The sequence below is a fragment of the Pantherophis guttatus genome, chromosome 1 (genome assembly GCF_059756535.1).
Source record: "Pantherophis guttatus breed Tessera chromosome 1, ASM5975653v1, whole genome shotgun sequence".
In the NCBI taxonomy this organism is placed as follows: Eukaryota; Metazoa; Chordata; class Lepidosauria; order Squamata; family Colubridae; genus Pantherophis; species Pantherophis guttatus.
Window position 1 is genome coordinate 241,573,571 of NC_142063.1, and position 13,038 is coordinate 241,586,608.

Sequence of the window (13,038 nt, forward strand, 5' to 3'; positions counted from 1 at the left end):
ACTGCAAGATGAAAATATGATACTTATCATTTCACCTAGTCACTTGAAGCATAAAGAATGCTTCAAGGTGACCAGGCAGGAAGGTTGAGATCGATGAAGGTATATATGGGGGAGGTGCTAGTAAAGCTTTTGAGTTTATCTGTGAAACTGAAAAGATCAGTCACATTTTAATATGACAGTAACACCATCCTAAATGCAACAGTTTTTTAAACTCTCCCTGAAAAACTGGACTGCTTTCGTATTGTCTTATATTTTCCCAGAGTTTGCCAATAAACTAAAGAACTCTCTGGATCCATATACAGTTTTCTCACATGCAGCTAATCTAACCCCCTTATTCCAAGCAGCAACACCCTAAATTTCCTGTGAAATCCTAAAATCACACGAAGGGGGGGGGGAGGAATATAGGTAAAAGAAAAATAGAAAAAGGATACAAAGAAATAGTTTCTGATCTTCTTTACAGCACTTGTAAGTATAATTATAACTTTACCTCTTACTCTACGGTTAGAAAATAATTGTCTGTTTTCTAGAAGCTATTCTGTATAATCACCAAAACCATAAATCAGAAACTTGTTTGATGTTAACTGATGTTAAAGGGGCCACTTTAACAAATTTCATTCCCTGTGGTGAGGAGCAGGTACAGGGAACTCAAAATGATCTGATAAAGGATTAATAGCAACATTGACTTCAGAGCACATTGCTACTGCCTACTCCAAATAAAAACCTGATCTAATTCTAGGTCAGGTCTAGGTCTGGTGTCTGGGGGCAATTCATTCCCCTGCTTTGCACCTAAAGAGAGCAGGATTAAGTTCTCCAAAACCACAAGCAGCCAAGTAGGAAACTGTCATGCAGCACAAAGGCCGGTGCAGTAGCAGCACTCCCATCTAATCAGCAGGGTCTCATGTCCGCTTATATGGAGAAACTATGCAAAAGCCACCAGAAACTCAAGGATGACAATAGTCATTCTACCACCCCTGTCCTTGGGTCCCATGGGTTACACTCCCAACTGGGCACATTTCCAAGAGATCTTTTCCCTCCCTACTAAGCCGAGTCTCCCTATTAACCCAAGTCAGGTCAGCTCTAGACCTCCAAGGCCCCTTCCAGCTCTGTTCAGGGGTGAGCTGCTGGGGGTTTGCAGGGGTTCAGGAGAACCCCTAGCTAAGATTCTGTGCAGTTCAGAGAACCCCCAAATCCCACTCCTGGCTGGCCCCGCCCATCTCACTTCCCCCAGGAGTCCTCATGTGGCCTGTTTTGGATACAGGTAAGTGCAGGGCGCGTGTGGAGGTGAAAAATGGGCCTAACCATCGGGAAGGGCCTCCGGAGCCTGGGGAGGCTGTTTTTGCCCTCCCAGAGGCTCGAGGAAAGCTGCCGGAGCCCAGGGAGGGCAAAAACGCCAACTAGGCCACTCCCACTCCCACCATAGCCACGACCACCCAGCAACAGACAGAGAACCCGTTGCTAAAATTTTTGAAGCCCATCCCTGACTCTGTTATACTGTCATTCACTATTAATCCATGGGTGAGAGAGATCTCATTACAGTCTGAACTGGAATTCATCAACAGCTAAAAGCTCAGACTACTGGATCTTGGGGGCTGAGTCCAGGAGCCAGGAATATGGAACCAATACATACACATCAACACCACTTTCTCTATGAGTGACCCATCCCTGCCTCCCACCATTTCTCCTCTTGCCCATCACCAGCAAATTTCCAAGTTGCCCTTTCTTTGCACTGACTAGTGGAGCATGGCATATGCATATAACTGTTGTCTGTCCTTTTCTATATTTGGTGGAGGCTACAACTGACAGAACAGAGCTTACGGTGCTTTCTAAAAAAAACCAGACTATGAGAAGAAAGAACATATTGCTAGCTTAGTGGACTTTCCAATAAAATTTCAGGGAGGCCAATTTTTATTTGCTGCCTAAGGAAAGATGTTCTGAACAGTAGTTTTAATGTATGTCAGCAACTTGTCCTATACAGAATAATTGCATTTGTCATTTGCCCTGAGAGGACCCTTTCAATGAAGACCTTAGGTAGCTTCACATATTAATAACTATAAGAGAGAAAATAATATATACAAAAGAATCCAGAGAAGAAAATGGGGCAGTTTCCAAGCACGGCTTGAAAACTTCAGAAATCAAAGAAGGTCCTATGCTACAGAAGAAATAGCTCTCACATTTCCTCAAGTTTTGTAAAAGTTCTAGTGGATCCTTGACAATCACTAGAGACATTGCTTTTAGGAACTATTGAGGCCAGGAGTATTAACCTACAGTCTCAGTGCAAATTTCATGTGGCCTTTGGCCCAATTTTCAAAAATATTTTGCAAGCCCTTTGTTCAGCATTTTTTGTCCTATGAAAAACAATTCTAAAAACAACTGAGCAAACAGGAAAAGAAAGAAAGGAGAAGAGAGAGGAAAGTGACTCTTATTTCTGGCTCTCTCACCGGCTTCAGTTTTCTGTATCTGTATTCTACCCCAATAAATTTGATTATGTACCATCAAGTCATTTTCAACTCACAATAAATACATACAGTAATTAGGTTTCCTGCACAACAATCTATTTCTAACCTGGTCTTTCAGGTCTTCCAACATCATCACTCTAGGCCCATCTACCTTGCTACAGGTCATCCTTTTCTTTTCTTTTTTTCCCCCTTCCGTCTTTCCCGGTATTAAAGCCTGAGAGCCAAATCTTCCAATAATGTATCCAAAGTAGGATTTTGAGCCTGGTCATTTATGCCTCCAGTAAGAACCCTGATTTGTTCAAAGATCCATTTGTTTATTTTCTTGGCTGTCTACAATATACTCAGGACTCACTGATTGACAATGATTTGTCAATGTCGATGGTGTACAAGTGGAGCTCCAGTTGTTTTGGGATTGCACTCTCAAAGTGCCTATTAAGTTTACTTTTCCTTTCTTTTGCCACCATCATTAGTGTGGTAGACCTATCATCCTAGTGGAGCTGTGGTGGCGCAGTGGTTAGAGTGCAGTACTGCAGGCTACTTCTGCTGATCACCGGCTGCCAGCAGTTTGACAGATCGAATCTCACCAGGCTCAAGGTTGACTCAGCCTTCCATCCGTCTGAGGTTGTTAAAATGAGGTCCCAGATTGTTGGGGGCAATAGGCTGACTCTGTAAACTGCTTAGAGAGGGCTGTAAAGCACTGTGAAGCGGTATATAAATCAAAGTGCTATTGCTAGTGTTATTGCTATCATTCTACTTCTACTTGAAGGTCTTCGTATTTCGTCATTTTTCTCCAGTTCTTTCTCTCCTATTCTGCTGTCTCCTCTACTGCAACAACCATTATCCAGACTTTTTTGTCTTTATTATCACCAATTGTTAAGGCTGGGGTGTTACATGGAAGATATCTGTTATTGTACGTTATTACTATTATTATCATAATCTCCAGTACAATTTAAATAAGTTTTAGGTAAAATGAAAAGGATTTTTAAAAAATCTTGAGAGAAAACTAAAATAAGATAGGAAACATGCGGAGCAGGGGAACAGAAGCTGTAGTCCACATTGATATGCATGGATTTGACAACTAAAAGATGTGCATTCCTCTCCCCTTGAAAATATGCTTCCGGCAAAATCCCTGGCAAAAATGGAGGACTCTGGAATGGTTGATTGAACTGACCACTCCCAGACGACTTGACATATGGAAGCCAGTGCCAACATGCTACAACCTGTTGTATGGCGTTAGAGAATAAATGACTGAACAGGTTGAATTGCTGTTAATGGCCATAAGCAGTGAAGGATGGTTAGGACAGCTATGCCACACTTATTCATGTTTATCATCTTAATACTCAACTTCACGGAAAATATAATCATCTGAATACGATCATTCTATTGTATATTGATAAAGAAATGTCTACTCGTTTTAAATCAAGGTTATTAGATAACCTGTCTGTTGCATAGTAATGCCATGATTCAATTTCCTTTTTAAATATGCAGTATGTGCTGTGTAAACATGAACTATGAATAAAATTAAATGCAAAAAATCATTCTACTTGTTCCACTACAAAGATTAAGATCTATATTTTTAGTATGGCTAAGAGATAAACAAATTACAAAACAAAATTCAGTATAAAGTGATATTGTAGGACACCGAAAAGAATGAGGTCTTTATTAAACTATATATTATCTCTCGTTACCCAAAAAAAATCCTGTTTAACCTTTTGATTTTATGGTAACACTTCATCTACTTTAGCCTAAAATCTAGAGCTGTAACTCAGGCATTATTTATTTAACTCTGCACAATCCAGAAAACATAATTTGAAAATAACTGCATTTGAATTTTTCACATAAGCAGAATCTGAGTTTAGCACTTCTATTTCAGCAGTTCTAATTTAGCAATTGATCTTAATAAGATAATTTTGTATTTTTATTATTATTATTATTATTATTATTATTATTAAATTTTTATACCGCCCTTCTCCCAAAGGACTCAGGGTGGTACAGCCATATTAAAACAAACATATACCCATAAAATTTAAAAACAATTTAAAATATATAAAATTTGGCCCTTATGTTAAAAGCTACAAACACCCAATTAAAATTCATTTTCTAAGCCAGTGGAAAGATATCAAAGGAAGTCCTAACTGGATTTTGATTGGCAGGGAATTACAGATCTAAAAGTAATTACCAAGGTTGCTAAACATGCTTTTGATAATGATGGAACTGAGATAGCAATAGTGCTTTACAGCACTCTCTGAGCAGATTACAATGTCAGCATATTGTTCCCAACAATCCAGGTCCTGATTTTACCAACCTCGAAGGATGGAAGACTGAAACTCTCTAAGCCTTATCTCATAAGAGATAAACGTCTCTCTTGGGCAAAACATGGGCTTCAAATCATTTGGTGGAGTCTTTCCTAATTAGTTGCTTTTAAATGTGAGTACTTCAACTCCCAGAATTCATAACAATGGTCATGGTTGGGAAAATCTCGGAATTGAAATCCACACATCTGGATAGTGCCACGACTGATGATACAGTATTGAGAATTTAGTGTAGACCTATCATAATGTTTTTATTCTCCCTCTCTAATGATCTAGAACACGGGTGTCAAACTCATGGCATCACATTGCCGTCATGTGATGTTTTTCCCTTCATGGAGCAGGAGTGGGCATGGCCTGTGCATGATGCATCCGGCCCACGGGCCACCAGTTTGATACCCCTGTTCTAAAAAGAATAATACTGGAAAAGTTCTACTTGGTGTGTTCTCTTTTTTGGAACTACTATATTGTCAATTCTCAGTTCCAGGTTCATGAAGAAAGAAGTCAGAAATCCAGGACTTGAAAGATTCACTACCAATGGATCCTTTGGGTTAAAAATAAATAACATATTTTAATACTGGAATAATCATTAAATAATCACCTAATGATTATTCATTTTCTAAGGAAACTCTTACTTAGCAATATTAAAGCAGTAAAATTATAACAATGATGAAAAGTAACCCATTCTATTTCTGTGAACATTTCACATAATTTAGAAATCTATACAATCAGGAGTATGACCACCATAGTACCCAACTTCATGATTTCTGTCGACAAGTAAAAGAATACTTTATTTAAAAGTATATAAATGTTTGATGAGCTGCTAAGTCTCTAGATAAGTCAAAAGTCTGCATCCCTAATATTCAGAATAGTGGAAACAAACAGAAGGGAGCCTGTAGTTATGCCCACAATCTGTTTTCGCAAAATGTCCGACAGCTGCAACACTAACAAAATTAACAGTGGATGAATTAGTACCATACACTAAGCAGTTGCTATGGAAAAAGAAATTATCCATTTCTTTCTTTTTGTTTAAGACTTATTGTAGGTTATTAATATTTAGGAAGGGATACTCATACCAAAAATGCAAATGCTTACTGTTTTATTTTTAAACAGCACAATGGATTTCTGCTGATTGGACTACCCGTAAGATATATTAAATAAATCACTTTAAATTTATATAGGTAAATATTTCCACATGAAAGTTACTACTGACACAAGGAATATCCTTACTTCTGGCAGAGCTGGTTGAACAAAATTTTAGGAGAAAGAGGACCTTTCCCAGCATCTTTCATGCTATGAAGAAACAGAAGCATGGCTGAAGTCAGAGATCCAGGATTTGAAAGATTCACCACCAATGGATCCTTTGGGTTAAAAATAAATAACATATTTTAATACATGATAGTAACCCACCGCATGTATGTTTAAACTAAACATTTCATGCAGTTCAATATTATATGAAAATACTTCTATTCAGATAGTAGGAGTTCTCTAGCTCTCCTCCAGCCTGCCCCTTCCGGCATGTTTTCCGGATCTATTCTAAAGGGTCCCCCAAACCTGAAACAGAAGAAGAATCTTCTCCAGAACTTCTTTTGATTAAACCTATGATTTCAACTTTAAAACAGGTTGATTTGTTGTTGTTGTTGTAATGGGCAACGATTTTGATAGAAGGAACATTAGGGCGAAGCAACATTTAACTCATAATATACAGGAGAAAATACAAATCTAAAACAAATCTAAATACAAATCTAAATCAAAAACAAAATACAAATCTAAACGAAGAAATACATTTTGCAGAAAAAAATCAAGACTGATATTAGATAATTATATCTAGTTTTCTCTAGATGACATGGGTGGTATATATATCAAATAAATAAATAAACATTTAGCCATACGCAAGTCTCATTGGGTTTTTCAATGTAATTTTTTAAGCCTTTAGTTTCTAAACTAAATCTGGTATATCAATTCCAGCTACAGTATATGGACTCACAAACTAATGGCATTAGAGGAATTGAAAGGTTGACATTTTCATTAGGGGGAAAAAAAGAGAAACTAAACCAGGCTTCATTGAGCAAAGTGTGTCCAAATAGCAATCCTGGGGCTTGAGCAGTGATTTAGTGCAGGGGCCTCCAATCTTGGCAACTTTAAGATTTGTGGACTTCAACTCCCAGAATTCCTCAGCCACAAGTCTTAAAGTTGCCAAGGTTGGAGGCCCCTGATTTAGTGCAACCAGGTAAGTCAGAATAAGAGGTGACATCCTCCGTTTAAAAAAAGACTTCTGTAGAACAGGTGGTGATGTACTACACTCCTGCTTGGAGAAAGGGAAGGAAGGAAATGGTTTTTGTCATCCACATTTCTCCTGAATCCTTTGGTGCCACACCTTCCCAGATGGTCCCCCCAAACCCACACTCCAAAGGGGGAAAATGGAAAAAAAACATCTTTCCTCAGCTACAATACTCCTTGAGCATAATTCTGCTGATTCAAACTCTAGTGCCAACTACAAAATGATACGGCTCATTGTGCACTAGAAAAATGATTACATAAAGAGTGTTCCTTATCGTTCTTAGTGTCCACATAATGTAATGCTTAGAGATTGGTTCAAGAGAATGCTTACCAGTTGAGATGTTGGGCTTTGAGCTATTTTTAGCTTTGTCCCCTTTTCTTTCATTTCGCACATTAGCTCGCTTAACATGTGTGTCTGTGCCAAGTTCTAAAACAAAATGGGAAAAAAAAGCTTTAGATAATGAGCGACTGGACTAATAAAAGTGATTTTTTTAATCGAGTTGCTTCAAGCTACAGAATGTATACAGGTAGTCCTCAACTTAACAACAATTCATTAAGTGATCTTTCAAAGTTACAACGACACTGAAGTTATGACGTTTTTCACACATTTTACGATCATTGCAGTGTCCCCAAGGTCATGTGATCAAAATTCAGAAGCTTGGCAACTGACTCATATTTATGACGGTTGCTGTGACCCAAGGTCACGGAATCCCCTTTTGTGATCTTCTGACAAGCAAAGTCAACAAGGAAACCAGATTCACTTAATAACTGTATCACTAATTTCACAGCTGCAGCAATTCACTTAAAAACTGTGGCAGGAAAAGTCATAAAATGGGACAAAATTCACTTAACAAATGTCTCAATAACAACAAAAATGTGGGGCTAATTGTGGTCTTAAATTGAGAACTACTGGTAAATGGTCTTTCATGACAGTTGCTTGACTGGATTATAGGTACATGTATCTAATGAACAAGACTTTTGATATTTTAATTAATGTGTAACTGCCTGTATCTCATACTATAGATCTTTTCAAAGGCAATCTCAAGACCAAGAAAATGAGTCTCTGGTCTCTGCTTGAAAATTTTCTTCTTGGATTACTTTATACATATATACTAGGCATTTCTATAAATACATTTAAATATTAGACATTTCTTGAAAACGTAAGAGCAATATTAGATGTAAACTAGATATCCAGTTCTACAATTTTGCACAACTTGTGTTGAAAAGGGAATGAACTACCCATATAACATATCATAGCTTGATCTGCTTATTGCCATAGTCACTCTTACTTCTTTGTTGTGTGATTGTTAAAGATTTCTGAGCAGTTTTACCTGCATAACAGCATTAAAGAAACATGTATTCCCTAAGTTATTAATGCCTTTAACAGGAACAGATGCCCAGCTGGAACTGAGGCCTCTTCCTCTTAATATGTCATTTGCTTCATTGTTTTCTTCATGTAACCATATAATTTTTGACGATGAACCTTTAATGAGAAAAGATAAGAATCAAATATTGTACACAAGGTACTGCACACTGACCTTTTAAAAAAACCCAAAATATCAAAAGCAACATAAACGTCCAGTTTGGAACGATACTATGTTCATAAGAAATACATTCAAAGAGTTTGGAAACAGCTACTAACTAAAGTCAATCAATTCTCAGGCTCTGATTGGCAACTCTTCCTATGTTGGGAAGACACTGCAGTTGCTATTTATGCTGTATAGATTATATTTATGCTCACCTGTAATATAGAAATGATAGGCATAATCAAATCGACTCAAAAATCAAGAGAATGGCATATAGTTTTTCTTTAACAACAAAGATAAGGTCCATTTTCATAAATAGTTGTAAAATGGGATGGATCAACAAGAACACAAGACTTTTTTTTAAATTTGATTTATATGCCGTCCTTCTCCGGAAACTCAGGGCGGCTTACAATGCATTAAGCAATAGCCTTCATACTTTTGTATATTTTATACAAAGTCAGCTTATTGCCTCCACAATCTGAATCCTCATTTTACCTACCTTAGAAAGGATGGAAGGCTGAGTCAACCTTGAGCCTGGTGAGATTTGAACTTGCAGTAATTGCAGGCAGCTGATGTTAATAACAGTGCTTTAGTCTGCTGCGCTTCCAGAGCTCTTTTGCATTAATACTAGCACCATGAATAGTCTTTGGCCCTTTGGTTTCAAGTCTAAGATATAGAAAGTGCTGGAGTGGACGAAGTTAATTTGAATCACACATTTTCCAATTTCCCGTGGTATTCTAGATTTCAAGTTTTGAGCCTGCAGTTCTTGAAAAAATGAAAAATCTGCCACACGATGAGGTACAGAATAGTCTGTACTTTTTAATTGAGTCTATTACATCATATTCTTTGTATAAGACTCCAGTTTTTAAGGCACATAAAACAGCATGTCAACATTAACTGGAAATGAGAATTATGAAGCAGAAGCTTAAGCAACCTAGTTGAAATCAAACTTACTCCAAGATAAGTAAACTTACTCAAACTTACTCCAAAATAAGTAAATAAATAATACTGCAGCTTCACATTTTTGTCTAGTAAGTGACCAACAATTAATTACTTTAAGCAATTGGCTAGATATCATTTGTCCCCGTGACATAATTCTGTGACTCCTTAATCTAGATCAGGGGTGTCAAACTCAAGGCCGGGGGCCGGATCCAGCCTGCGGGGTGCTTAGATCTGGCCTTTGGGGCCACCCTTGAAACAGCAAAGGACTGGCCCACAGTGCCTCTGCCAGAGAAAACGGAGCTTGGGAGGGCCACACACAGCCCTCCCGATCTCGGTTTTCACTGGCAGAGGGTTGCAGGAGGCCATCACAGCCAAAAACGGAGCTCGGGAGCCCATTTTCTCTGACAGAGCACTCGGGCCACCACAGGCATCCCCAACACAAGTGACATTGAGCTGGTCACGCCTACCCTGGCCACACCCACTTCTCCCTCCCCAGGTCAAATACAACCCTGATGCAGCCGTCAATGAAATCGAGTTTGACAATCCCTGATCTAGATACTTGCCACCAGAAGTGAAATGAGAAAGTTCTTAATGAGTAATACAGAGGTAATGAGAAATCCTGAAATATGCTATTCAGCCTAGATTTCAACTTGCAACTTTCATATTGTCTCATGGGTCCTGAACTAAATATGAAAACTACTGTCATATATAATATTTCAAGTACTTTCCAACAATTCATGCCGATGGTAACTAGTAACAGGCTTAATGGATGCCTTCCTGACACCTACATGGAATAAGCAGCAGATATTTTTCTCTTTGCACCCTGATAGAGAAACATCTGTCGTTACCTAGGATTGAACTCTCAACCTTCCAAGTGCAAGGCATACATCTTCACCTCTAGGCCACCGTCCCTGTGACTCATAGGTAAATGCTGTCAAAGGCAGTGGCTACATTCTCCCCCTATTTCAAAATTATCTTTATACAATAGCAGTGCATTCCTTGTAGACCACTCCCTAAAGAAACAGTCAGCAACAATATCAACAACCTAAAATATGTATTTCTCTGTTCATAATGTAGGTCTGCAACATGCCTCAGAACAAAGAAAAAAACTAAAATAATGCCTCTGAAAGTTCCCAGGTGCCTCCTGAAAATTTGATTCAGGGTGATGATGGACAAAAAAGAGCAAGGGCCACAGTGACGCAGTGATTAGAATGCAGTACTGCAAGCTAATTCTGCTGACTGCCGGCTGCCAGCAGTTTGCCAGTTCGAATTTCACCAGGGTCAAGCCTTCCATTCTTCCGAGGTCGGTAAAATGACCCAGATTGTTGGGGGCAATATGCTGACTCTGTAAACCATTTAGAGAGGGCTGTAAAGCAATGTGAAATGGTAAGTGCTATTGCTATATTTGGAATCATGCAAAAAGGAAGATTTGAAAAGTAATTCCTATCATAAAACTTTAAATCCAATTGCATAATTTTGGATTTAATATTTTAGAATTCTCAAAGCAAGAAAGATAGAATTGATGCTTTGAAAATTAGTGATTAATTATAATTCTGTTTCATCTTTATATAAACTCAAGCAAGCAACCTTACTTTGGATTTCTTTCCTTTTCTCATTCATTTCATAGTCTTTTAACAATCCCGGATATTTTCATTTAAAGTACATATAATATATTTCGATTTTTGACGGAAATCTAAATTGTATGCATAATTTGTATATTGGTATACCACAGTTGTTGCATTTATCCATCGGCATTCAACAACATCTGGGAAAACATCTTAAAGTAAACAATGCTCAGTATGCCATCTGGACCAAACTGCAGGCAAAAATTAAAACAGAAGCATATGGAAAAACAGATTTTAACTCCCCTTCAGCACTGCAGGATGACAAATGTCAGATCTGGATCTGTCCACGCTTCACTGTGCGATGCTTTGCAGCACCACCTGGCTCTCCTTGCACAGCCACCAAATATGGGCAACCCTGCCACAGCGGACCATATCCGCAGGGCAAACTTAATAAAAGCATTTCATTTCATGGTTAAATGACAGCTTCACACAAGTAGCGAGACTCTGTCTACTGAATCTCCAATCCTGAATCATCCAGGAGAAAAATAAAACACACCAACCCCCTGAAACTACCCCCCCCCCCACAAAACTACAAAGAGCAAACAAACAATATTACAAGACCTGAACGCTCATATAATTATAAATGTAAGAAACCATAATTACGCAATCTTAAAAGTACATTATTTTAACGCCAACCTTAATAAAATCCCATCTTTCGATATCTGAATCCCAGTCGCTATATCAGTGAGATGGGCAGCATAGAAATTTAATGAATAAAACAAAACTTTCAATCTGTTAACTCAAGCCCAATCCCAAACATACTTTCCAGGGAGAAGGTGCATTGAAAATAGTATGCCCTATTTCTTAATGAAATTAGTTCAGGTACATGGAAATCAACTAAGCATTTGGTAGTAAGTCCTATTGAAGTCTATGACTTGTACTAAATATGTGGTTTGTATAGTCACGGGTTGTTGAATAAACCTCAGTTGGTTGGTTTCATATCTACTGAGCCATAAACCACTGTTTACAAACCGCAACAGTTAGAATCACAATATGTTGATCTAAAGCCAAAATTATGTATGATTTGAAATAATGCAAAAGCCAAAAATACTTTCAAATAAATGTTCATAAAATCACATGCTCCAGTCACTTGCACTGAAGAAAGGATAATGGTATGCTACTTCAAAACAAGTCTCAAAGCATTAACTGGAGTTTCCTCAGTCTAAAATGTAATTGCAGATCTACAACATTCATTTAACTTCTCACCTATCTTTTTTCTATTCTTGTGTTATTGTGAGTTTAGCATGCATTTTACCAAACATTTATCCTTAAAGCCTGCACTAATCCATTTTAACTAACAGCTATGTCTCTGACTATACTCATTTCTTTTACATCTTATTGAAACGGATATTTAAATGGACACACAGATGGCACCAAAAGTAAAAAAAAAGCAATTGTTCACTATGTTTATTTAATCATTGTATATTTTCCATCTTTAAACATTAAAAAGTCAGTATTTTTATCCACTGAATATTTCAGTTGCCAAACTATATCAATCTTGTCTGTTATAAAATTCACATCTTGCAGTGCATTGCTAAGATCTTTAAAAGTAATAATCTATGTGCAAAACCAATGATAATAATGAACCATTTTAATGAATCAATATTAACTTCAAATCATCATAAAATAATAAAAAGGAAGAGGAAGAAAAAAAAAAGAGCTGTAAGATTGAATCCAGTGGTGGCACTGAATGAAATAATTCCCATCCAAGCAAGATTTCTAGATTTCCACCTTTTCTAGGACAAAAATGAAAATCACTGTAAATATCCTTATATAAGGTAGTCCTCAATTTATGACCACAATTGAGCCTAAAATTTCTGCTGTTAAGTAAGAAATTTGTTAAGTAAGTTTGCCCCATTTTACAACTTTTCTTGCTGCATTTGTGAAGTGAATCATGGCA

General features: G+C 37.6%; 1 protein-coding gene across 7 annotated transcripts in view; it reads right to left on the reverse strand.

Annotated features, from left to right (window-relative positions):
• Positions 1–13,038, reverse strand: part of USP45 (ubiquitin specific peptidase 45) — a 55,474-nt gene that overhangs the window by 19,912 nt on the left and 22,524 nt on the right. For all 7 annotated transcript variants that reach the window (XM_060689120.2, XM_087882602.1, XM_087882604.1 and 4 more), the window contains 3 exons: positions 8,377–8,528; positions 7,377–7,472; positions 5,996–6,126 (listed from right to left, as the gene is read on the reverse strand). In XM_060689120.2, the coding sequence (XP_060545103.1) occupies positions 5,996–6,126; positions 7,377–7,472; positions 8,377–8,528 (379 nt within the window). The remainder of the gene's footprint in view (positions 1–5,995; positions 6,127–7,376; positions 7,473–8,376; positions 8,529–13,038) is intronic.